Source organism: Podarcis vaucheri (genome assembly GCF_965113315.1).
Source record: "Podarcis vaucheri genome assembly, chromosome: 3".
NCBI classification, from domain to species: Eukaryota; Metazoa; Chordata; class Lepidosauria; order Squamata; family Lacertidae; genus Podarcis; species Podarcis vaucheri.
In genome coordinates, this window is record NC_138761.1 from 16,653,213 (window position 1) to 16,678,286 (window position 25,074).

At 45.7% G+C, this 25,074-nt stretch overlaps 1 protein-coding gene and 1 long non-coding RNA gene across 3 annotated transcripts in view; one reads left to right on the forward strand and one right to left on the reverse strand.

Moving 5' to 3' along the window:
* Positions 1-25,074, forward strand: part of LOC309529703 — a 151,744-nt gene that overhangs the window by 101,325 nt on the left and 25,345 nt on the right. The gene's annotated exons all lie outside the window — the stretch shown is intronic.
* FOXN2 (forkhead box N2) overlaps positions 1-25,074 on the reverse strand; it is a 47,905-nt gene that overhangs the window by 8,803 nt on the left and 14,028 nt on the right. Inside the window, exons 2-4 of the mRNA XM_082217777.1 lie at positions 16,381-16,931; positions 5,876-5,997; positions 1,291-1,355 (exon numbers count right to left, since the gene is read on the reverse strand). Of these exons, the coding sequence (XP_082073903.1) occupies positions 1,291-1,355; positions 5,876-5,997; positions 16,381-16,917 (724 nt within the window). The 5' untranslated portion in view covers positions 16,918-16,931. The remainder of the gene's footprint in view (positions 1-1,290; positions 1,356-5,875; positions 5,998-16,380; positions 16,932-25,074) is intronic.

A 25,074-nucleotide genomic window follows, 5' to 3' on the forward strand; every position in this document is an offset into this window, starting at 1 on the left:
AGATCCCTAGTGTGGAATTTGCCTTTTCCACAGCTGACACACACTGGATTCCCCCACATTCATGCTGATAGGTGCCAACCACCCTGGTCCTCTAGATCACATCGTTGCAACAACCAATTTAAAAATGGGTGGACAGAGATCTTGTTCAGCGCCCCAATCTCCTCCAAGTGCTTCATCAATTACAAAGTTGGAAGGAATAGCCAGGCAATCACTGAAGCAAAACAAGGTTCTGGGGCTGGCAGGGAGGGGTGAGAATCGAGAAGGCGAAAAGGGAAGACAAGTTGAGATGCTGAAAAAGATCTAAATGATAAATGGAAAAAAACAATTTAAGATTTAGAGGAGTCCTGATTGCAAATGCAGCTGTTAAAAAAGAAGATGGAATCGAGACTAAAGTTCAGATGAAATTGGTGCTTTAAGGCCCCATCTGCACTATGTATTCAAAAGAGTATCAAACCACTCTAAACAGTCATGGCTTCCCCCAAAGAATTCCAGGTACTCTACTTTGTTGTGGGGATTGGGAGTTGTTAGGAGATCCTTATTCTCCTCACAGAACTACATTTCCCAGAGTTCCCAGGGAAGAGGAATTGATTGTTTTAAACCACTCTGAGAATTGTAGCTCTGCGATAGGAATGGGGCTCTCACAGGAATAGACATCCTCCACAAACTACACTTCCCAGGATGCTTTGGGGGAAGAGATGACTGTTGAAAGTTGTAAAGAGCCGCTTTAAAATGGATAGTGCAGATGAGGCCTTAGACTGGTCCGAGAAACTAGAATGGAAAATGTCAAGAGAGAAGACCTTTAACAGAACTTCTGGAAACAACCAAGCCGAGTTCAGATAATAATAATAATAATAATAATAATAATAATAATAATAATAATAATAATAAATTTTATTTATATCCCACCCTCCCCAGCCGAAGCCGGGCTCAGGGCGGCTAACAACAATCAAATAATCAGATGCTGCAACTAAACCACGTCTACAGGTTTAAACCATGGTTTGGGATGCAAACTGATACATTTGTGGTGGCCACAGGTTGCGTGATTTGTGATCTAGTACAAATGTTGCGGCCAAATTATAGTTTGGCCATTGTGAACAGCTTTTGGTGTTTGTGCGGTTCCTGCCTCTCCCCATGTGCTCAAATCCCCAAGCCAGGAAGTGCAGGAAGGAATCTGTTGTTCATGATCACCAAACCATAATTTGGCCACAACATCTGTACCAGGCCACAGACTGAGTCTATAAAGCCACCCAAAGAAGAGCTAAAAGATGGACAATGGATAGCACAACTTACCTTTGATAGATCGACCCTGATTCTGTTTCAAAACTGAGGTTAAGTAGTGAGGAGAAGGTGAACCACTGGAAGAGAGGAGAAGGAAGGTTTAGAGACTGCTGAACCAAGACAGAATTCACTTAGTCTAGCCATATTTGTACCTTCAAGGATTTCAAAATGGCAGGATCTCTCCTGTACCAGAAGTGATGTCAACAAGGACTGCTGGCCTGGTGTGAGTCTTAAACCTGGTGTATTACAGAGCTGACCTAATCTGTGATGTGGGTTTTCTGGAGAAGATTTGAGTTGGGAGGTTTCCCTATGCAAATCCCTAGGGCGCCTTGCCGCTGAACATTTTCTGATGTCCCGGAAAGTGATCTAACAGGTTTCTTTTGCGGGCATTTAGTTAACAAAGTCAAAAACTGCTAAGCTTGCCTATTATATTCTTTCCGCAACTGGCATTTTTGCTACTGAACTCAAGAAAACAGAAATAAAAGGACTGCATCTAAACCCACTGCCACATTTGACGGCTTGCCACAGACTGAGAGCCTATTCAGACTTACTTTTCAAAGACGTGAAACTAATGAGTTGTGGAAGGGAGCTTATATCTAAACACTGACAGTGTGAACAAGACAGGTGTCTGAAAACACACCTCTATCATAATTGCTTGCTCATCAGGAAATTGACTGCAAATCCCTTTGAGAAGACACTTGATTAAAAACCCTGGCCGGCCGCTGTGGAATGTGTGAAACAGTCCCCATTTGGCCTGTCAGACCATTTCCCCCAAACCACACCCAGCTGTAGCACACCTGATGCCCTATATGTGTGGGGCAGGCAAAGGCACAGTTGGTGCAGAAAACAGGATCAAACCTTCTCCCCATCAACTAGTGCACAGGGACTTCAATCCCACTTGGTGGGACCTGTTCAGCACCTGATATCATGATGATATCAGATGATTGACAAGTGAGTTGTCCTGCCCACCTGTCAGAGTTAGCTGGTGGGGTGCTGGGATATAAAGATCTAGCCCACCAGATCAAAACATTTCTGCACCTGTAGGGGACAGAGTTCAGTGATGGGCAATACTCTGGCTGCAGAATGTCTTGGGTTCCAACCCTGGTGATGTGAAAAAACTTCTGCCTAAGATCATGAAGTGCCACTTCCAGTGAGATAATACTGGGCTACTTGGGCAAATAGTTTGAACTGGTCTAAGGCAACTTACTGGTTTCTGGATTCCACCTTCAGGTTTCCATACTCCTGAGGACTAGAACCTCTGTTAATGAGCAACCGTTTTGTGCTTTTTATCCTGATCCTGTGTCCTCTTGCCCTGCCATTTCTTTCTCAGAAACAGAGTTTCCCTTGGCATTTCTTCCTGTCTTGTTTTAAACCCCAGTCTCTAGATCTGGCTTTACTCCAGGGCCGCAAGCACTGAGCTCCAGCACAGGCCTTGCAAATCCTGTTCTAAAGTGTGTGGGAAGTGTTCTCAAGCCAAACACCACCACATATTTTTAAAGCCGTCTTTGTAAAGAATGCTTTCTCTCTCTCTCTCTCTCTCTCTCTCTCTCTCTCTGTGTGTGTGTGTGTGTGTGTGTGTGTTCCTTTAAAGATGATTTTCCCTAAGTGAGTTGGAGAATAAAGTCTGAAACAAGCATCTGTTAACAGGAGCCCTCCTGGCGAGAATTTCTACTGCGCTCTAGTCTATTTTGGGAAAAGGGGACTGGAAGTCATGCGTCCTTCCTGCAGTGGTGCACATAATCTACCTCAGGGACAACACTGCAGAACTTTTAGCTGCCCTGATGATTTTAAAAGGACCTCATCTCCTCAGCACCAGTATTTGTTAACCTAATGAAGGGCAGCCAGTTTAACACGACAGAACAGCAAATCTGCCAATTTCAGTTCTCCATGTTTTCTACAGCAGTGTATAATTTTCTTTTTAAAGTCCTTGTGAAAATTCATCCACATTTTTAGGGCAAATTTCTCCTACCACAAACATTTTCATATGCAATTTTACCACTAACATACACATTTTTGCAAAGCAATTTTCCTTCAGGTAATGCATCTTTTGCATGTCGTTTTCATTTTTAGCCCAGCCTATGCATTTTTGTAAACACTGTTTGGCCCTGCAAAATTCAGAGAAGTGCCAATTTTGAAGGATGGCCGTGTTTCGGATTGTTGTCTTGTTTAAAAAGCTACAAGTTACATAGGTTTGCCTTCACATGCGAACTGAATTGAGTTGCTCCTCCATCCCTATCTGACATTCTGTCTGTAACAGGAAGTCTGTCTTGGGCCCTGGAATATCCAAACAAAAACTGGCAAGACATCTTCTAGTTATGACACTACCGTTCACATTCAAAGACAGGCTGCAGTCCTGCAACCATGTTTGAGTGGAAAGCCTGGCCACAGTCGCTCATGCATAGGTTACTTCAAGGCTGGATTAATGAAATGCGCTCCATGCGGGCCTTCCCTTGTGCCTGATCCGGAATCTGCAGTTAGCGCAGAAAGCTGCAGCACAACTGCAAAGAGGAGTGAGACCTTGTCAGCGTTTAACACCTGTGGCCCACCAACTTCAGTCAACTTGCAACCAGTCAACGGGAGGCTCTGCTCAAGCGACTGTTGTCCTCTCTGCCTTCCACTCTACCAATCCCAAAGGGTCCAGCCACCCGTGGGAGCTACCAAGCTCCGATCTCTGTGCTCCTACATATGCAATGCTTCTGGCAGAAAGAAAAACAAAAGCAAAGCACGTCAGCCGTTTTTCAGTTCATGCCAGACATGGATACAGGCTCGACTTTTTGTTGTTAAGGGACTCCCAAAATTTCATTTCAGCCTTGGCGCTTTGCCAATAAGGCCTTTCCATCTTGGTCAGGTTAAAGATTTCTCCTAAAGTTGATTAGTTGTGTCGATTTTTAGAGCGCATCTAACTCTTTCGTTAATTGGGTAGAGCGTCAGTTTTGCGTAAAACACCAATTGATATTTTCTCCGTTGGATTCGTTGCTGGAATGGATTTCTCCTCACTGCACGTCACTGAGGGGCAGCCTTGGCTGAAAGGCATTCCTGTGTTTGCAACGGGCAAACTGTTTCTACCGTAGGCTGGCGGTGGTGACCTGGGCTAAGAGCCAGCTATGAGCTCCATTTTCTCCCACCACAAGTTCATTTGCTTTCTATCAGGCAGTTGGCTCAACTTCTAAACTGGGAGCATAAATACCCCCAATCTCCCCCACGCAAAAAAACACGTTCTGCATGACCCAAATGCGACCAGAAAATTAATTTTAGCTTGCAACTACAATCTTCAAAACACTTATTTGTTAGCAAGCCTAGTTGAAATCTACATGATCTCTTTATCAGAGGCAGCCAACATGGTGGTCTTCAGATGCTGATAGTCTCCAGCTCCCATCAACTCTGGCCAGTGTGCCCTATTGGTCAGGGATGATGGAAGGTGCAATTCAGCAACATCTGAAGACCACCATGTTGGCTACTCTTGATCTTTATAATTTGTTCTCAGTTCCTTAGTTTTAGGTTTTGTGGTGAGCCTTCAGAGCTGACTGGGAGGGGATGAGGTGGGGGGGAGGAGAAGGAATTGCCAAAAATGGCTTCCCACCCATTCTGCTCCTGTATGCTTTCTATCAGAGAAGGGATATCAAATGCAAACTGCCCATAACATTTAATCAAGACGTTCCACTGGGATATAGATTCCAGTAAGTCTCTCTCAGCTAACACAAACATTCAGCTGTTGCCATTGTTTTTTTAAAAAGATGCTTCCTATATTCAAGCAGAATAGCAAGGATAATCGAAAGAAGGTAGTCAACATGTGAAGCTGTCTTAGACTGAGCGATGGCTAAGTCTTATTTTCTCTGTGTTCTCTTATTTTTTCTAGTCCTAAGCTCAGTTCTTCATATGTTCAAATCAATTTGCACTTTTTTAAAAAAAAGAAGAGTCCTCATGAAAATTCATCAGTGTTTCAGTGCAACGTTTCTCCTATTTTATATATATATATAATTTTTGCCTGATATACACCTCTTCTTTTTTTACTATTTCCTCTAATATGTGTGCTTGGACGCTCTTCCCATCAGTACGTTCATATTCCTGCTAACATGCTTTACCCCAGTACAAGCATTTTTGTACACATTACAGAGGTTGGATAGTCATCTGTCTTAGCTGAGATTCCTGCCTCACAGGGGGCTGGACTAAATGACCCTCAGGGTCCCTTCCCACTCTACATTTCTATGGCTCTACTTGCCTGGAGAAACGCACCACAAAATTCACAGAACTGCAAATTTTGAAGGGTGGCTGTGTTTCGCTTCATGCCTTGTTTCACAAAGGGCAGACTGCGCAAGTTCACCATTCAATGAGAATCGAATTTCTCCTCTGCTCCTCTGCTCTGCGTTGCCTGATCTTGGCTGGCAATGGCTTTGCAGGGCTACAATGTTTGGAGAAGGGTGTGGGAGTCTGGAGATGAACCTAGGACCTTCTCCACACTAAGCTATGGCTGATTCTTTCTTCTAGACTTACCAAAACTAATGTTCTACCTGCGGACAACACTGATCTAGACGGAAATCTGCATTCCACCAACCACCCGTCCCAGATTGCCCTGTGTTTAGAGCAACAAGAGTCCTACCTCAGTGGTGATGCTGGTGGGGTATAAAAAAAGGCAGAGGGAAAAGGCTGCTTCTTCAGGGCTTGTATTAGGTTCGGTTTATATTCTGGGTCCACACACCACAAAGAACCTTTTCCATTCACCTAGGAAACAACAAAAGCACCCGTGCTTATTACGAAGGACTTCTCCCATTTTGTGCAAGCCGCGTCAGAGGACAGGACCACCACAACTGACTCATTCCAGGATACCTCCTGCGGGGAAACAGTCCTAAGGCAGCAGCATATCCAGTTTGCAAACGTGTGATGATGAACTGCCAATTTTGGTACTTGAGAGACTCTGGGTCGTAGATAAAATATGCTCACGGCAGGCTGGAGGCTGCTGAGACAGACTTGCACCCCAAGCCTGACAAATTGCACTTCCAAGTCTGTGCACCATTCCGTGCATCAAGCTTCCTCAACTAAGGGGGCCTCCCAATGTTCAGGACCACAACTCCCATCAGCCCCAGCTAGGAGGCAGTGTAAAAAACTCAGGTATCTCAGGTCATCAACAAATGGCACCTTGAACGTGGGTTACGGTTGCCACAATGGAATGTCTAGGCATCTTTTTTTCCTGTGGAATTTGCAATTTTTATATATATATATATATATATATATATATATATATATATATATATATATGCAGGTTTTGGTGTCTTCGGGTGTCTTCCCGTGTAAGAGTCGGGGTGTCTGTGCGACGTTTCGACGAGGTCTCACTCGTCATCTTCAGGCTGGTGCTTTCAGCTTCTTGTTACTGGAAGCCGAAAGCACCAGCCTGAAGATGACGAGTGAGACCTCGTCGAAACGTCGCACAGACACCCCGACTCTTACACGGGAAGACACCCGAAGACACCAAAACCTGCATTCCTGTACCCGTGAAAATCTACGAAAGCATATATATATATATATATATATATATATATATATATATATATATATATACACACACACACACACACATACATACACACACCATATATACTCGTGTGTAAGCCGACTTTTCCAGCACATTTTTTATGCTGAAAAAGCCCCCCTCGGCTAATACTCGAGTGAGGGTCCCTTTTGGGGCTGTTCCTTCCTCCTCTACTGCCTTTGCCGCAATTTCGGGCTGCTTGCTCTTCCTCCATCACTGCCGCCACCAGCCTCTGCCTCTCGGGAGCACCCTAGGTAGGCAGGGGGCTGGGAGGGGCTGGGGGGGAGACAGAAGCCCCCTCTGCCGCACTCCAGCCCACCAGGAGGTTTGTGGTATGGTGAACCGGCTTATACTCGAGTCAATACGTTTTCCCAGTTTTTTGTGGTAAAATTAGGTGCCTCAGCTTATATTTGGGTTGGCTTATACTGGAGTATATACAGGTATATCATTTCTATGCCGCTTTATATTTTAAAGAAAAAAATCTCAAAGCAGTTTACAACACATTAAAACATCAAATAACACAATCCAGAATAAAACAAATACAAGCTTCAAGGAAAACATTTCAGATCCTTCTCTAGGTGACGTTTTGCTTTCCCCATATTTACTTACCTACTTAATTTATAGAGCTGCCCCATAGCAGAAGGACTCTAGGAAGCCAGTGTGGTATAGCGGTTGGAATGTCGGACTAGGACAGGCATAGGCAAACTCCGGCCCTCCAGATGTTTGGGACTGCAATTCCCATCATCCCTAGCTAACAGGACCAGTGGTCAGGGATGATGGGAATTGGAGTCCCAAACATCTGGAGGGCCGGAGTTTGCCTATGCCTGGACTAGGACCTGGGAGATCAGGGTTCAAATCCCCACTCAGTCATGAAGCTCATTAGGTAACCTTGGGCCAGGCGCAGCCTCTTAACTTGCCTCACAGGGTTATTGTAGAGATTAACTGAGGGGTGTGTGTGAATCGTACTCCTTGGAAAAAAGGCGGACTGTAAATGCAATTGATCGCCGAAGAATTGATGCTTTTGAATTATGGTGCTGGAGGAGACTCTTGAGAGTCCCATGGACTGCAAGAAGATCAAACCTCTCCATTCTGAAGGAAATCAGCCCTGAGTGCTCACTGGAAGGACAGATCCTGAAGCTGAGGCTCCAATACTTTGGGCACCTCATGAGAAGAGAAGACTCCCTGGAAAAGACCCTGATGTTGGGAAAGATGGAGGGCACAAGGAGAAGGGGACGAGAGAGGACGAGATGGTTGGACAGTGTTGTCGAAGCTACCAGCATGAGTTTGACCAAACTGCGGGAGGCAGTGGAAGACAGGAGTGCCTGGCGTGCTCTGGTCCATGGTGTCACGAAGAGTCGGACACGACTAAACAACTAAATAACAACAATAAAAGCAATTAATAAGCTCTTCTTCTTACCTGCTCCAGCCAGATGGAGATGCCAGTCACCAACCTGGCATTCAGAGATCTCAACATGGTAGCAACTGGACCTGCACCAGTAGCAAAATGCGCCTGGCCACCTGTCTAATTTCTAACATTGCTAGGGGGGTCATAGTCCAGCAATGTATGGAGGGTACCAGGTTGAGCAAGGCTGCCATTTATTCACACACCAAGATTCTACCAAATCTACTGCAACATCACAGCCACCCTATGCACTTAATGGGCAAATGTGCAGGTTAACCTTTTAAAACATGGCGGCCACTCACTTCCAAGCACTTAAGATGGGTTTTTCAACAGCTTCTGCCTGGTACCCACCATACTGGAGGGGGGGGGAATTATCAACCTTACGCAGTTCCTTGGGACAGGGACAGTCCTTCAGAAAGGCACAGGGACAGGTGTTGCCCTCCAGGTGTTTTTCTAGCTATGCTGGCGGAGTCTGAGGAAAGCTGCAGTCCCAACAACATCTGCACAGCACCAGATGTTGGGAAATAAGTGATTGTTTGCAAACTCCATCCCCAGCCCCCTACCGCAAACACTTTCCCATCAGATCCAGGAAGCAAGTTGAAAAAGCGGGAGGAGAAGGGTCAAGCTGCCAGCTGAGAGAACATCTCTCTCGACAGATCGACGGAAAACCTTGTATGTTTCATGACATCCCAAACATCCTACTCAACCCCTGCCACAGTGTCAAGGCATGAAACAATCAGCAATCCTGATTCAAACCCTAAGAAACACGGCTGTTTTGAATACAGTTCGATTTTACAGCAACAGAGGAACCACGACGCTGCCTCACGCCAAGCTAGGCAGCTGGTCCCTCTACATCAGTGTGGAGAACCTAGTGTGGAGAACCTGAAGCTCACCAGATCTCTCCACCAGGCCCTCAGCACCCTCCCCAAATCACATACCTCTTCCAACCACCGCCCTCGCCAGAGCTGCTTTGCACCCTTCTCAAAAGCTTTTGACTGGCTGGAATGTGGCCTTGAACAGAGGTTGAAGAGCCATCTCTCATGGATGCTCCTGCATCGCAAGGCGTTGGAGTAGATGACCCTTGGGCTCCCTTCCAATTCTACAATTCTATGAAAGCCTCTTGCTCTCCAGGATTGAGAATAGAGAAGGTGTAGAAACTATCCTGCGTCACGATGAGAAAACAGACATCCATTGCTGCACCCGCTTTTGCACCTGGTCCTGCCCACCATGGGCACGAACTCAGCTGCCCCAGGATAAACGACAATTCTAACTTCTGTAACAGCAGGCTCTGAAAGAAATTATCTGATAGGTTTGGCATAGAATTTGCCTTCTCTTACACACACTCTCCCGCAAGCCCATGTTCTTAACAGACATCCTAAACACAGAAAATAGAAAGCAGCAGGCCTGCCGAACTTTTCCATGGGTGGTCTTCAGTACACAGAGAAAGCCGTGCCCTGCCCTTGTTCCCAGACATCCTAAAATCAGGCAAAAATATGGCAACTCCACAGGGAGACAGTGGTCCAAATGCTGGTTTTGCAGGAAGTTGTTCTGGCTGGTTTGCTGCTCATAGGTGGGGTCTGCAACAATGTGTTGCGGCATGCAGTGCTCCTGTTCAGGGTTCCAGCAGGGATACTCCATTCCATTCCACGCCCTCCACTTTCAAATCCAGCCCTTTCCCCAAGAGACATGCCTCATTCTGTGTGCACCAGAAAAATACCTGGGGTTATTTTCCCCCCTATGTAAAAGCCTGGAGAAGAGGAGGTTAAGGGGTGATATGATAGCCATGTTCAAATATATAAAAGGATGTCACATAGAGGAGGGAGAAAGGTTGTTTTCTGCTGCTCCAGAGAAGCGGACACGGAGCAATGGATCCAAACTACAAGAAAGAGGATTCCACCTAAACATTAGGAAGAACTTCCTGACAGTAAGAGCTGTTCGACAGTGGAATTTGCTGCCAAGGAGTGTGGTGGAGTCTCCTCCTTTGGAGGTCTTTAAGCAGAGGCTTGACAACCATATGTCAGGAGGGCTCTGATGGTGTTTCCTGCTTGGCAGGGGGTTGGACTCAATGGCCCTTGTGGTCTCTTCCAACTCTATGATTCTATGATTCTAAAACAGTGGTAGTTATGGGTGACTTTAAAGATGATCAGACAAACTCATGGAAGCTATCAACGGCCTTTAGCCACGATGGTTGTGTTCCTCCCACCACTGCTGGGGGATTGTGCCCCTGAACACAACTGCTGGGCATCAGAAGTGGGGAGATGGCTGTTGCCCCAGGTCTTGCTTGTGAGTTTCCCATAGGCATCTGGTTGGCCACTGTGAGAACAGGATATTGGATGAGATGGGCCTTTGGCCTGACTGAGCGGGGCTTTTCGTATGACGATTCAGGAACCGAATAAATATCTGAACCAAGCTTTAATCCCCGTGATGATGTTCAAGGCTGCAAGATAGACATTTTTGGCTTGTCTGAGGCAGCCTCCTCCTTCTTTTTACACAGGGGTAGAGCAACTACTCTATTCCAAACTTAAAAATGGAAAGCGTAATGCTGGTGGTCAACGAAAGAGGTTTAAAGACTCTCTCAAGGCAAATCTTTAAAAATGTAGTATAAACACCGACAATTGGGAAACCCTGGCCTGTGAGCGCTCCAGTTGGAGAACAGCCTTTGCCAAAGGTGTCATGGGCTTTGAAGATGTTCAAACTCAGGAAGCAAGGGAGAAACGTACTAAGAGGAAGGCACGCTTGGCAAATCCACACCGTGATCAAATCTTGCCCGGAAACCTATGTCCCCACTGTGGAAGGACGTGTGGATCCAGAATTGGCCTCCACAATCACTTACGGACTCACTGTTAACGGAAGACAGTTTTACTCAGCTATGAGTGATTGAAGAAGGAGAAGGAGAGGGGTTTACGTGCGTAACTCAACCATTCTGCTTCAAAGCGCCTGCTGGAAGCAAACCACCGCTGAAAAACTAAGAAGTGTTGAAAGCAGTAATGGATACAATTAATAGCGTAATTTCTTAATAGCAGGTTTGCTTGCATTTCTAATGGTATCTCATTTGGAAAGGCCGTGTGGAAAAGGGTGCTATGGGCTTCTTTCTCTTCAGGCAACGAATTAACAGAGCCTGTTTCAAAATAACAACCATTCGTTCCATTTGCATCTTGATCTTTCTTCTGGGTGCTTGAGGCAGCTCTTATTTATTTAATTAACTGCATCTGCATCCCAAATTTCTTCTCCAAGGAGCTCAAAGTGGTGTCCATGGTGCTTCCACACCTCCTTTAAACCCTGAAACAACCCTTAAAAACGGGAAAAGATGAAGTCCCAACGAAAGAAGAATGGCGAACAAAGATGATTGAATACACTGAGATGGCTAGACTTAACTGTGATAAATAAAGAACAGAATGAAGAAAAATTTCTTGAAGAATGGAAATATTTTCAAAAAATATCATGGTTATGCAGGATTTAAAGTATAGCAGCTGATAGTGGTAGTTTAATCATTTATGATTAACATATGTAATGGCTAAAGGTAAAGGTAAAGGTACCCCTGCCCGAGCGGGCCAGTCTTGACAGACTCTGGGGTTTGTGCGCCCATCTCACATCTATTGGCCGGGGGCCAGCGCTGTCCGGGGACACTTCCGGGTCACGTGGCCAGCGTGACAACGCTGCTCTGGCGAGCCAGAGCCGCACACGGAACGCCGTTTACCTTCCCGCTGGTAAGCGGTACCTATTTATCTACTTGCCCCCGGGGGTGCTTTCGAACTGCTAGGTGGGCAGGCGCTGGGACCGAGCAGCGGGAGCGCACCCCGCCGCTAAAATATAAGTAATACAGCAGGTTTCTAAGGTACGAAAAGAACACAACGGAAGGGTGGGTGGGAAGTCAACTAATATGAGATACATGTTCTGATGGTTGTTTAAAAGAATTTATAAAGTTTGAAAAGCTAATTTAAAAATGTTGTTTTTTAAAAAAAATAATCCCTGCAACAACCCCATGTGCTCAGTTAGGCTGGGAGGCAGTGACTGGGGCCTAGGGCCATCTAGTGAGTTCCATGGATTTGAACCCTGGTCTACAAGGTCCTAGTCTGACCCTGTAACCACTACCCAACACTGGCCAGCATCCGTACTGTGCAATGGGAGTTTCAGCACCAGGTTGCCTACCTTGGGATCAGTGGCAGATAATATGGCTTCTTTGTGGAAGATCCCAGCTTCAGACCCTGGGGTATCGGGCTGGCTATGAAAGGCCACCACCTAAGACCCCATCCTACTTGGTATGGAAGGCAACTTCATCTCCTGAAAGTATTATAGCTTTATCTGATGGTCCTGGCCAGGCATTTGAGTTCATCATCACCAGAGGTGAAGCTGAAATGACTCCCCTGAATGTACTTCTTAGAACTCAGCTATTTGTTGCTGGACCGCAGCTCCCACAATTGCTAACTATTGGCCATGCTGATGGGGGCTTATGGGAGTTGGAATCCAACAACCTCTGGAGGGCCGTAGGCTCCCTACCCCTGCTATAAAGGATCTCACAGGTCAGCTCATTGCCTAGGGTATCAGAAATAAGCCAGTCTACTTTCAGTGGCCATTATTTCTAAATACACTTGGAAATAGAAGCCTTTGTCTTGAAGGTAACACCTGTGTGTTACAAGGGAAGCTGACATTGCAGAAGCTACGATCCCAATCCCAAAATGTGATGCTTTGTCCAAGCAGACATTTTTGTAGCGGTGATGAGAATATAAACAGGGAGAAAAAACCTTCACGTTGACAAGATGAACTCCAAGGACCCTTCAGCTTCTAAAAAGTCTATGATTTTGAACAAGGCAGGCAGACTGCACACATCAGCTAGCTAAATAAGATGAACTGCAGAAACACACTGCATTGGGAAGTTCCTGACTCACCCCTAGCATCTTCACATTGCCAAAAACAGAAAATAAAACCAACTTTTTTTTTCTTAAAGTGAGCATTTCTTGAACATCTGTCATACCCTGCTTCCACTCCATGGGAAAGCACAATAAACAGGTTTTGCATCACTTGCACTGTTTACTACTGGTCTTTCACAAATCATAGTTCCAAACATGCAAAGACAGGCTTGAAAATTTTTAACCTGGAAGCCAATAGCAGTTCTCACCAGCTCCAAGAGTAGCAGGGGAAGGAGAGGGAGCAATAAATAGGCTTGCTTTTAAGTTCAGATCTTGGCCACTTTTGCACCCCTATGTCCACACTTCTTTCTGCATGAGAGAGCAATGGGCCAGTGGTGGTAATAATAATAATAATAATAATAATAATAATAATAATAATAATAATACCCTGCTATCTGACTGGGTTGCCCCAGCCACACTAGTAGGGCACATGCTCAATCTGTAGCATAGAGAGGGAACTCCTGCCTTAAATACTAAAGAGGTAGACAATACTGAGCTAGGCAGACCAATGGCCTGGCTCGTAGAAGGCAGCTTTCTATCTGCAGTTACGTTTGACCTGAAAACTGGGTCCAATTTAGCAGAAGCACGGCCCTCAGGTGAGAAACACGCCCTGCTCCAGACAACTACCCTGGCTATGTAACAAAGCCGAGTTGTGTTATTTCAGCAGATCTGATCTGCGCACGTATCCTGTTTCCATTGCATAAGCAGATCCTCTGTGAGGAACTCCAAAACCGGTTTTGCAGAGCAACTTAGAAAGCGGCCGTGTTCTTCCCCTTTGATACTCCTGAGTTCGGGTTGCATCAACACGCACACACGTGTGCCTTGTACGTGCCTTCGTGCCTGAGCTTAAAAAAAAAGAAAAGATGGAGGAAAGAGAGGTTCCTCCCTCCCCCCCTCCTGCCCGCCCCCACCCCCAGCAAATGGCACACCACCGGATCAGCAGGAACACAACCTCGGCATCGTGGCGGCGGCAGCCTCTCGCAAGCCAGCCAAGCAAGAGGAAATGCTGCCATGGCAACACAAACCAGGCTGCTATTTGAGCCCATACTTCACACGCTAAGCTGTCTCTACCCACCACCCCCCCCCCCCCCCGCAAACAGCACAACTTTCAAATAACTAATCTCTTCCACTTTAGGAAGCGGGGCTGACGCAACATGCAATTTCCAGCTGTTCTGAAACAACCACATCCTTCCCCAGGGCGCTCAGGCTCTGAAAGGTACACCCAAAAGAGCTGGCAAAAGCCTGAGTCACCTGGGCAGGTACCAAAGCAAGGAAAGAAACAAGAGTGGGCAAGCAGGGCACCGATATTAACTTCTGCGGCACGTCTTACGCTCGCGTGTAATTATTACTGAGTTATCAGTGTTCAGCAAGGGAGTAAGAGGGTGCCTGTCCACTCCCTTGGTTACCAATACACAGACGCAGACATTGACGGCACCCGTTCCAATGATCTCAATTTACTGGAGACAGTCCCTTGTATCCTGCTACCTGCCGCAGGCAGTGTTAGACACTGAGATACTACTACTACTAATACTAATAATAATAATAATAATTTTATTTATATCCCGCCCTCCCCAGCCAAAGCCGGGCTCAGAGTGGCTAACAACAATAAATCTAACACAACATTCTGAAATCAATTCATTTTAAAATCAATTCAAAATCAAATTCATGGCAACCATTGGGCTAGAATTCTGTGAAGATTGCCAAAAGAGGGGGTCAGGCTGAGCCCTGGCCAAAGGCCTGGTGGAACAGCTCTGTCTTGCAGGCCCTGTGGAAAGATGTCAAGTCCTGCAGGTCCCTAGTCTCTTGTGACAGAGCGTTCCACCAGATCAGGGCCACCAGATATGAAAGCTAGGAGATAAATGGCACCTTCATCCTAGTCATGGGCGCAACAATGGAATGTTTAGGCACACTTTCTTTAATAACAAGAATACAAAGCTGAAAATGAATGAACTGCATCTAAAAAATTATGTTCATTTTTCACAGGGTCTAGTCCTTCCCCTGCCCACCCCGCTAATATTCTTAAGAGGGTCTCTTCTCCAGTCTTCAGAGAGTAGCTAGAGGAAGAAAAAGGTCCTCCTTTCCTTCCACTCTGCAGTTTTAATCTGAAATCTTAGGCGCAGAGCTCAGAAACGGTTCGCGCTAATGAAATTCCATGTCGCAAAATGTGCCTAGAACAATGGGAGCTTCGAACACTGGCTGCGTGTAAGTTATCTTCCTTGCACAATGCTCTTGGCCATTCATGGACATACCTATGAGGGTCTCTGTAGGCCAACAAACTCTTCCAAAGTGGAGTTTCTTTTTCTTCCCCTGAACTGCACGATCCTTCCTTGAAACAAGGACACCTAGCAGGAAAAGCTCCTCCTCATGCCCTATCTACGACAACACTCTTCTCCTGCTTGATGCTATCGTGCTCCAGCTCCGACCAGCCCCCAGCCAGCACAACCAATGATAAGAAATGATGGGAGTTGTAGCCCAGAGACATCGAGAGGGCCCCATACTGAGGAAGACTGTGGTATAAAGACTCCATCTGCTTCTGGGGAGCAAGACGAGCCTGAGCTTTGCTCCCAATACTGCAGCTACAAGCTCTGGGGAGGCGGGCAAAGTTAGGTGGAAGCCCAATTTCATTTCTATTCTACCAATTTGTTTTCAATTTTACCATGGCAAACTAAAAAAAAAAAAAAAAGTTGCAAAAACAGACCACATAAAACTATTGTTCCACTGCTAATAAATACTGAGATTCTGAAGCATCTCCCTACCCAAGGCCTCTCAGCCTCCTAGCTCTCATCCAGGCTCCCAAGCAAGGATTCCTGGAACCTGCTGACATCAGCCTAGTCCTAAGTGGCCAGGGTGCTAGATGGGTGCCCAGAGGAAGTGATGGGTGGGCCAGATGTGGACCAACAAACCGAAACCGTATTCTGAAAAGACAGAGGTGTTACATGCTCTAAGTTCTCCAGCCCAGGAGGTGGGAAGAAGGCCTGGTCAGGATGGGGCTGCACTCCCCTGGAAGGAAAGTGTCAGTCTTTTTGGACAGCGTCCAAATACTCTTTGTTGGTTTGACTGCAGGGAACTGAACAGGGCTACCCCCTCTCAACATTGTAGGGCAGCAAAGACATGGTTTGTGTTTGTGTGTTCCAACAAAACATCTGAATCAAAGGAAGTTCCACCATCTTTTCCCTTAAACCAACAAGCAAAGCAAACTGGTTACGGTTTTAGTTTTTTGTTTTTTAAAAAAAGAACAAAAGGAAGAGCAATAAGCGCCCGTTTCTCACCTTGCCGTGGCTTCTCTCCACCTTCCGGAAACACTTGTTCAAGGAAAGATTATGCCGGACCGAGTTCTTCCAGCCAGTGGGGGCCGTGGCAAAATACGGGAAGCGCTCCAGGATCCAGCTGTAGATTTCTTTCACCGGCAAGCTCTTATTGGGCGAATGCTCTATCGCCATATAGATGAGGAGACTAAAGGAATAGGGGGGCTTCGATGTGGCAGATTTCTTCTCAGGGTTGGAGTAGCAGGAAGAAGGGTAGGATGGCACACTGTCGCCCTCGATGTCGTACAGGGGGCTAACCACCGGAAGACCCTCACTTCCGAGGCTGAAGTTTGTTAGGAGGTTCGTGCTTTCGTGAAGCCAGTTCAAGTTTGTGAGCTCGTCGTCGGCCAGTTCGCTATCCACAGCCGTGGCCTTCGGCCGAGCCGCGTCCACCGCCTCCGGCAAGCTCCCCATTCTTTGGATGTGCCGCAGCCCCGCGGATTTCTCTGCCCCCGGCGTTTCAGCTTTCTTGTCCGGAGTCATTCCAGTTACTGGACCCATTTAATCTTGTTGGCCTAGAAACAGGGGGGGAAAGCTTTTATAGAAGCGTAAGGAGAGTCTGTTGGATCAGGCCAGGGGCCCACCTGGTCCACATTCTGAACGCAGGATCCAAGCACAGGAATGAATAGAATCAGAGAATTGGAGGCGACCCCGAGGATCATATAGTCCAACCACCCGCAATGCCCCTGTCCCCATACGAGGATCGAACCTGCAACCTTGGCGTTATCTCTGCTCTCCTGTGGTTTCCAGCAACTGGTATTCAGAAACATACAGTGGAGACAGAGTATAGCCATCATGGTTTGAAGTAGAAAACTGTCTTATGGATGAACGAAACTATTGGTCTGCCTAGCTGCGTATTATTTACAGCAGCACCAGGGGTCTGAGAGAGAACCTCGGGCCCAGGGGTGGATTGCGGCCCTCTTGGCCTCTCCATCTGGCCCTCAGGATTCTCCCATGGTCACACTAACCCTGTTTTGTAGCCTCCTTTCTACCTGGGCTGGAACATGTCCTTGATCTCTTATGAGGCCTCTTGCTTGGAGGACAGAGAAGGATCTGATAGGGTGCATAGAAACTAGCCCACTGTACAAGGCAGGAAATTACATCCCATCCTCTGCATTTTTGCGTCTAATTCGCCTGACCACTGCTATGAGGTCCCCAGAAGGATGCCCAGAAGGGAATGCAGTCCTCAGGCTGAGTCGGGTTTCTTAACCCTAGTTGGCAACAGGTCTCCCAAGTGCCATGGACTGGCTGGATGAAGGCACCAGTCAGGGAACTTCCATGGGAAGGAGAGCCAGGGGATTGGATGACCATGAATGGTCAGAGGGAGAAGAGAGAGCAGGCTGGGAGGAGGTGGTGTCAGAAGCTGAAGAGGCAACAGGCTTTAGTGAGCAGGAAGAGGCCGTGGCAGAGAGCAGTTCAGACTCCGACTCGGAGGCTGGAGAGGAGGCTGGCCAATAGGCAGAGTGGAGACCGGCTGCTGAAGAATCCAGGGAGCCTCCTTCTTTGAGCAGCTCTCCTCCCCATGGTTTCCCATAACATGGAGAGAAATTAAGCAGGCAGAGCAGAGGATGACTGTGTGCAGACACGGCCTGAGACTGCGTGGGAAAGGCCCTGGAGAGGTGGAGGCCTAGTGGCTACCGGGAAGGCGGGGACCTTCAGTCCTCGCAACTGCTTAATCGGGACAAGACCTCCTGGAAAGAGTTGCTGAGACCACTAGGCCAGAGCTGTGGGTTGTTCCCTTAAACAAAGAAATAACTCCACTGGCCTGGAGTGATGCATTCTTTGTTGCTGACCTACACCTGATTCCAGCCCTGACACCAAGGTTTCAGGGAGGAGTCTTGAACCCAGAACCGCCTGTGTGCAGAGAGAACTGAGCTAAGGCCCTTTTCCTGAGTGGACGGCCCCATGTTTTTTGGAGAATTAAAGTGCGTAATAAACTGCCAACCTGAAATTTAGTATTTTTTATTATCGCGGTGGGTGCATAGAAGGCAATACTGCTTGGGCCATCTTTGCTCAGCTCCTTTCCACCCACCCACCACTCGGCTCACTTATTGGCAACTGTGTATTCATTTGCCTGCAGGCGCCATTAAGAGGAACAAGTCCTTTGCCATCCTTTCTGTCCCTCGTATTAATATTTGATACGTTGCGTCGTAAACTGTTGCTCTCATAAACAGTATTAAAACCGTGGGTTGCTCTTAACCATCCCCCTTTGGCGGTGTGGCTGAATCAGAGACGCCATTTCCCACGGGGGGGGGCATTTTCATGGCAAACGCTCAATGTGAGCTCTTTTGAGCTCATTGGAAGGCAAGAATATACAGAAAGTGTGGTATTGGCTGGCTTGCCATTTCTGAAGGAAATGCAATTTTGGGGGGCTCAGTGGCAACACACTCACTACTACAGCACTGGCAGGTAAAGATGGACATCATGGGTTGCGCTTTATTTTAATAAAAGAAACAGGAGGGCAAAATTCCAAGAGCTCTCGCTTTCTTTGCTATGTATTCAAGCTCTGGGAAAGAAAAACTCCTGAAAATCTGCAGTAGGGTTGGAAATGAAATGGAGGAGGAAGAAGCGTTCACCTAGCTGTGGAAGGCACTGACTGGATAGCATCCATGCCGTCAGCATCCATGATGTCACAGACACACAAATATCCAGAGCCGTTTTGTGCTTGCAGGTGAATAATCCACTATAACGACTTCTGCTTCAAATTAACCACTTAAGTATTAAAACAGATAAAAATATGATTAACAATTGAAAACATCAACACACACACACAAATTTAAAACTCAACAGGCCAAGAAGCTTTGTAGTTTGAGGTGGGAGGTCATCAGTCACCAATGGTGCTTGTGGAACCACAATTATGTGCAGCATCCACCAATGCTGAGGATTTGGGAATGGGTAACATTTGCACACACGCTGCCATGAAAATGAAGTTTCTCTGTTGCAAGAGAAATTCTCTCCACTTCCAGTATTCTTCATGTCCTGAAGTCGGAAGACGCCTCCAAGAAAGATGGTTGGATCGCTAGCAACCACAAAGTAACAACCAGGCAATTACTGCATTAAAAATGTCAACTAGCAAGGCCCAAATAAAGCTGAACCTTCAATATTGTTCAGACCCATCAAGGATGACTTGGCTTGCCTACACCGAATTATTCTGCAGGCAGGAGGACAGATTGCTGCTCCCTGGACAGATATAAGCTCCCCAATATACAAGCTCTCTCTAAATTAAAATATTTCATAAAAAGGTTTACCACCAATGTGTTAAACTTGCAGATTATGGTCCAAACACACAGACACACAGAAAAAAAAGATACTTTTTTTTTTTACTATTTCCTGCAACTACTTTAATTAAATTCTGCATCAAAAACCACTTAAGCATTTGGTAAGCTATAAAGCAGCAGAATTTATATTCTCTGTGCATATATAAAAAGAAACCTGTCTTCATTTCACAGTGGGAACCCATAGCCATATCAGTGTGAATCAAACAGAGTTATGACATCTAATCAAGGCAAGGTTTCTATAGCAATGGCAAAGCGATTTCTTCAGACCTGGCTAACAGGCAGCTGATACGCAAACAGAGCACGCAATGCCTTTACATGCCTTATATCGTGGGCATCCACAAAACAAAACTGAAAACCTGAGAGGTACATTGATGTTTGCTTTTATTTTGCTTTTTTTAAAAGACGGGGAACCGAGCTGAGGGTACACGCAACTTTCCCAAAACCACACATAACCCACAACTCTTTGCCATGCAGAATGGAGGCTGTGCAACTCGCAATCGCTTCTCCATAGTATTGAGAGAACTGCCCGAAAAGCATAGGTAGTTATGCAAGGGGGGGAGGGCTGCAGGATGAATGGGTGGAAATAGCATCCCCCTACTTTCTCGAACAGGAGCTTGCATTAGAACTCAGTTCCTCCATGAGCAGGAGGAGCCCTTCCATTCATAAAAGGGACACTTTGGGCACAACCCATTGTCCCAAACATCCAGAAATAACACATGGCACAACATCATCACCCCCATATATTGTTACGGACTTGCATAGAATCTTGTATTTCACACATACTTCAGAAACACATACTGCAGATATGGGCAGCGGTGGGGGGAGGCAGATATGCAAGGCCATTAAACGCTAGACCATGGTCTGAAGAGGCTTGATGAACCCTAGTTTGGAGACTGGCTAACTTAGTTGGCACTAACCTCCATACTATGGTTTGCAAACGTGCCTCAAACCATGACGTGAGTTGGTACTGACAATAGCTTTCCTGGTAGGACAACATGGCAAACTGTGGCTAGAGCACTTGGGAAAGGATGTGAGCTTCTGTGCCACATTCCCAAACTAAACCATAGGATCATATGAAGCTAATTTAGAATGGGCAAGGTGACGTGCCTACCTAGCCCTGCCTTCCCCAAGCCAGTGCCCTCCAGATGTTGTCGGACTAAAACTCTTGTCAGCCCCAACCATCATGACCCCTCTGAGATATCAGGTTGAGAGAAGTCGATCAAGTCCTTTCCTTATATAGAGAGAGTGGCGGGGGAAACACAGCCAGATGGGCAGGGTTTAAATAATAAATTAATAATAATAGTTGCTGCTATTATTATTATGAAAAGAAAAACTGTTAACGTACTAATTTTTAGCACACTCCAAGAGATTTATCATATATTTGCACATGCTTGTGAGGGGAAGTCACATGAAGTCAGGTGTTTGGAACTGCCCAGGTGGACAGATATCAAACCCGTTTACAGTGGTACCTCAGGTTAAAAGCTTAATTCGTTCTGGAGGTCCGTTCTTAACCTGAGGTACCACTTTAGCTAATGGGGCCTCCCGCTGCTCCACGCCGCCGCCACACAATTTCTGTTCTCATCCTGAAGCAAAGTTCTTAACCTGAGGTACTATTTCTGGGTTAGCGGAGTCTGTAACTTGAATCGTCTGTAACCTGAAGCGTCTGTAACCCGAGGTACCACTGTACTGAGCTGCAAATTTATTTTATGGATAAAATCTCACTGTGGAATTTCTCCCTAGTGGGGGGGAAAAAATCCCCACTGTACAAGACGGCTCTGAGTACAGGACCTTCACACATCCTTTTCTGTATAGGAGTCAAATCAGCCAGCAAGTGTGTTGGATAAAGAGGGGGTAACTGAAGCAAGAGAACTCGCAGCATTCCTAAATAGAGTTGTGTTCTGGCTTTTCCTGCTTGTTCAGCACTGCACGTTCCAATCGGCCTCTCAACGGCTGGACTGTGGCCTCATTACGCCAGAACTTAAACCTTTGGCATTTAATACCAGAGTGCATTATGTTGCAATGCTCTTTAGGGTGTGTACCTGCACGAGAGTGTAGGTGGAGGCAGGGAATCAAGAGGCGGAGGAGGGTTATTCCTAGACTTGTCATTATGATCTGACATCCCATAAAACCTGTTTTGCCTCCTGGGCAGAAGAGAGAAGGCGGCTGCGTAAAAACAGACAGGACTCTTTTACGCTGCTGAATAGCATTCAACCTCCGTGTCATAACTGGACATGCGCATCCCCCTTGTCCCCTGCTTCTGAGTACCAGTGGCTCAAAATCACAGGAGCAGAGAGAGCTCTCGCGCTCAAATCCTGCTTATGCGTTTTCCACAGGTATCTTGCTGGCCACTGTGAGAACGGGATGATGGACTAGATGGGCCATTGGCCGGATCCTGCAGGCTCTCCCTATGTTCATGTTAGGTGGTATCTGCAGGAAACCCTCACCTGCAGAGCACAGTGATGGATTGGGTATCAGTGTCAGAAACACAAGAGATCTAATCTAATCGCCAAATGGCACGTTAAACCTAGGTTACGGTCGCCACAGTGGAATGTCTAGGCGCCTTTTCCCCCCACAATGAAGTTTGTTGTTAGTATTATTATTCATTTCATTTCTATGCCGCTTTATATTTTATAGAACAAATCTCAACACATTAAAACGTCAAACAGAACAATCCAGAATAAAACAAATTCAAGCTTCCAGGGAAAATGTTTCAGATCCTTCTCTAAGGGGCATTTTGCACCCAGAGATCTCCACATGGTTGCAACTGGACCCGTGCAAAACACGCCTGGCAACTGTCTAACACTGTTCGGTATAGACAAGAAAATTGGCTTCCAGGTGGAGAAATCAAAATTAGAAACTGAATTGTTAGAACCCAATACTAAGAACTTGTCAAGAATGTATAATTTGCTGCTGAAATGGAATACACAAGATGAAACAGTTAAATCAGCTATGATTAAGTGGGCACAGGATATTGGTCATGACATCATGTTGGCTGACTGGGAATGGTTGTGGAACACAGGTATTAAATTTACGGCATGTAATGCCTTAAAGGAAAATATTATGAAAATGATTTACAGGTGGTACATGACCCCAGTCAAGCTTGCAAAAATTTACCATTTGCCCGATAATAAGTGTTGGAAATGTAAAGAAACTGAAGGTACTTTCTATCACCTTTGGTGGACATGCCCGAGGATTAAGGCTTTCTGGGAAATGATATATAATGAAATGAAAAAGGTACTTAAATGTACTTTCTCTAAGAAACCAGAGGCCTTTCTCTTGGGCATTGTCGGCCAATTGGTGTCAAAGAAAGATAGAACTTTTTTTATGTATGCTACAACAGCAGCAAGAATACTTATCGCAAAGTATTGGAAGACACAAGAGCTACCCACTCTGGAAGAATGGCAGATGAAAGTGATGGACTATATGACATTGGCCGAGATGACTGGCAGAATCCGTGATCAGGGAAAAGAGACGGCAGAAGAGGAATGGAAGAAATTTAAAATTTACCTTAAGGACCACTATAAACTTGATGAATGCTAGAATGTCGAGATTTGCAGAAAGAAAGGGTTACAGTGATATAAGATTAGATTAAAGAAAAGATTAAGATGACAGAGGTTGGAAAGAAATATTTAGAAGTTGTTAAAAAACTATGGACATTGGGATGCAGAAAGGGGAGGTATGGGGAAGTCCGAGAAGAGAGGTTTATGAAAAAATTGTTATGAAACTATACGTGTTTGTATGTCTTTCTATGTGTGTGTTTGTTTTTTAAAAAAACTTTGTAAAACCAATAAAAATCTTATAAAAAAAAAAAAACACTGTTCGGTATGTGAGACAATCTTTCCTTACCAACAGACTTACTCAAGAGTAGACCCACTCAATTCATGAATATGATCGAGTTTGCTCCATTCTTTTCAATGAGTCGACTCAAAAGTATAACTCAGTGGAATACAACACTTTCGAAACAGACTTTTCTTTCCATGAACTTCTCTAAATTTCCTTTAAAGTATAGTAGTTGGGCAAACAGAATCGCACTATTTTTTTTAAAAAAGGCTTTAGTATCACAACATTCTTACGCTACTAAATCACAATCATCATCCAAAGGCCTTCTGGTATTTCACAGCAAGGCATTCTGAATCTTTATTTTCTTCCCCAAACGTCACAACCTCTTAACCAGGTGTGGAGATGCAGCTGGTGTCCGAACCTGGAACACAGAATCTCAGGCTGACATTTGACACAGATCTCATTTCAACACCTGTGTGCTAGGGGTGAGGAGAGAAATATGTTTCAGTTCTCATTTAAAGATAAATGTGCCTATTCTTGCTTCTGAAACAACACAAGAAAAACTGAAGCACATCCATCCTTCAAAACTCACAATTCTTTGAATTTTGCAAGGCAGTTCTCTGGAGAAGTAATGTGTACAAAAATGCATGCGCGGGAGTAAAGTGTCCAATAAAAGGCACATATTAGTGAAAGCAACACCTGACATTTAGGGGAAATTGCTCCACAAAATTTGTATATTAGGCAAAGTTGCATACACACGTGTATCAGAAGAAATCTGTATTATAATGCTGATAAAAATATTTTTTAATGCAAACAGATGGGGAAATGTGAAGAACTGAAGTTAAGATTCGGGGGGGGGGGGGAGACTGGAAGAAACCAAAATGGCCAGATTTGCCCATCCCAACCAAATACATAATTTCCGCTTCCAATTTGACAATGGGTGTAGCCTGTAGGAACGGCTCCCAAACTCAAACGCAGACTCCCCACCTGAACGCAACGCGCCGAATTTCATTCCAACGTCTAAACGCTCCAATCGAGGCAGACCAACAAATAGGAGAGAGAGATTCGTTTGGCTCCGCCATCAGGCCTCTGAAACACTCATCCATTTAAAGCATATGTTCAAGGAAAATCCAAGAGGCGAGGAGCAAAAAAGAGTTACCTTTGTTCCTTCTCTCCCTTTCCCTTTGTTCTCAGCAACTTCCACACATGTGCTACATTACGCTGCCCATCTCACCAGAGCTGCTGTTGAGATCAGAGGTCAGATTTAAATCCCAAAATGCAACTACAGACGGCCTATATTTGATTACAATGCCACATACACCGCCGTGTATCCAAGACAACTGGAGCATTATGTTCTCCTCGGGGATAAAAAAGAGGAGGGGGGAAGAAGAAACCTGCCTCTTGGTCATAGTTAAGGCAAGCTGGCACATCCTTTAACAGTCTCATCCCCGCTAGATGAGAAAGCGCATACAGCTGTAGTGTTCATAGCACAAACCACCTGCCTTCTCTCTGGCTGCGCTGATTTTAAGAGCCAGTCCATCGCCCAAATAATAGGTGAGTTGCTTGGGGATGCTCTTGAAGACATCATGGTCCAGGTAGC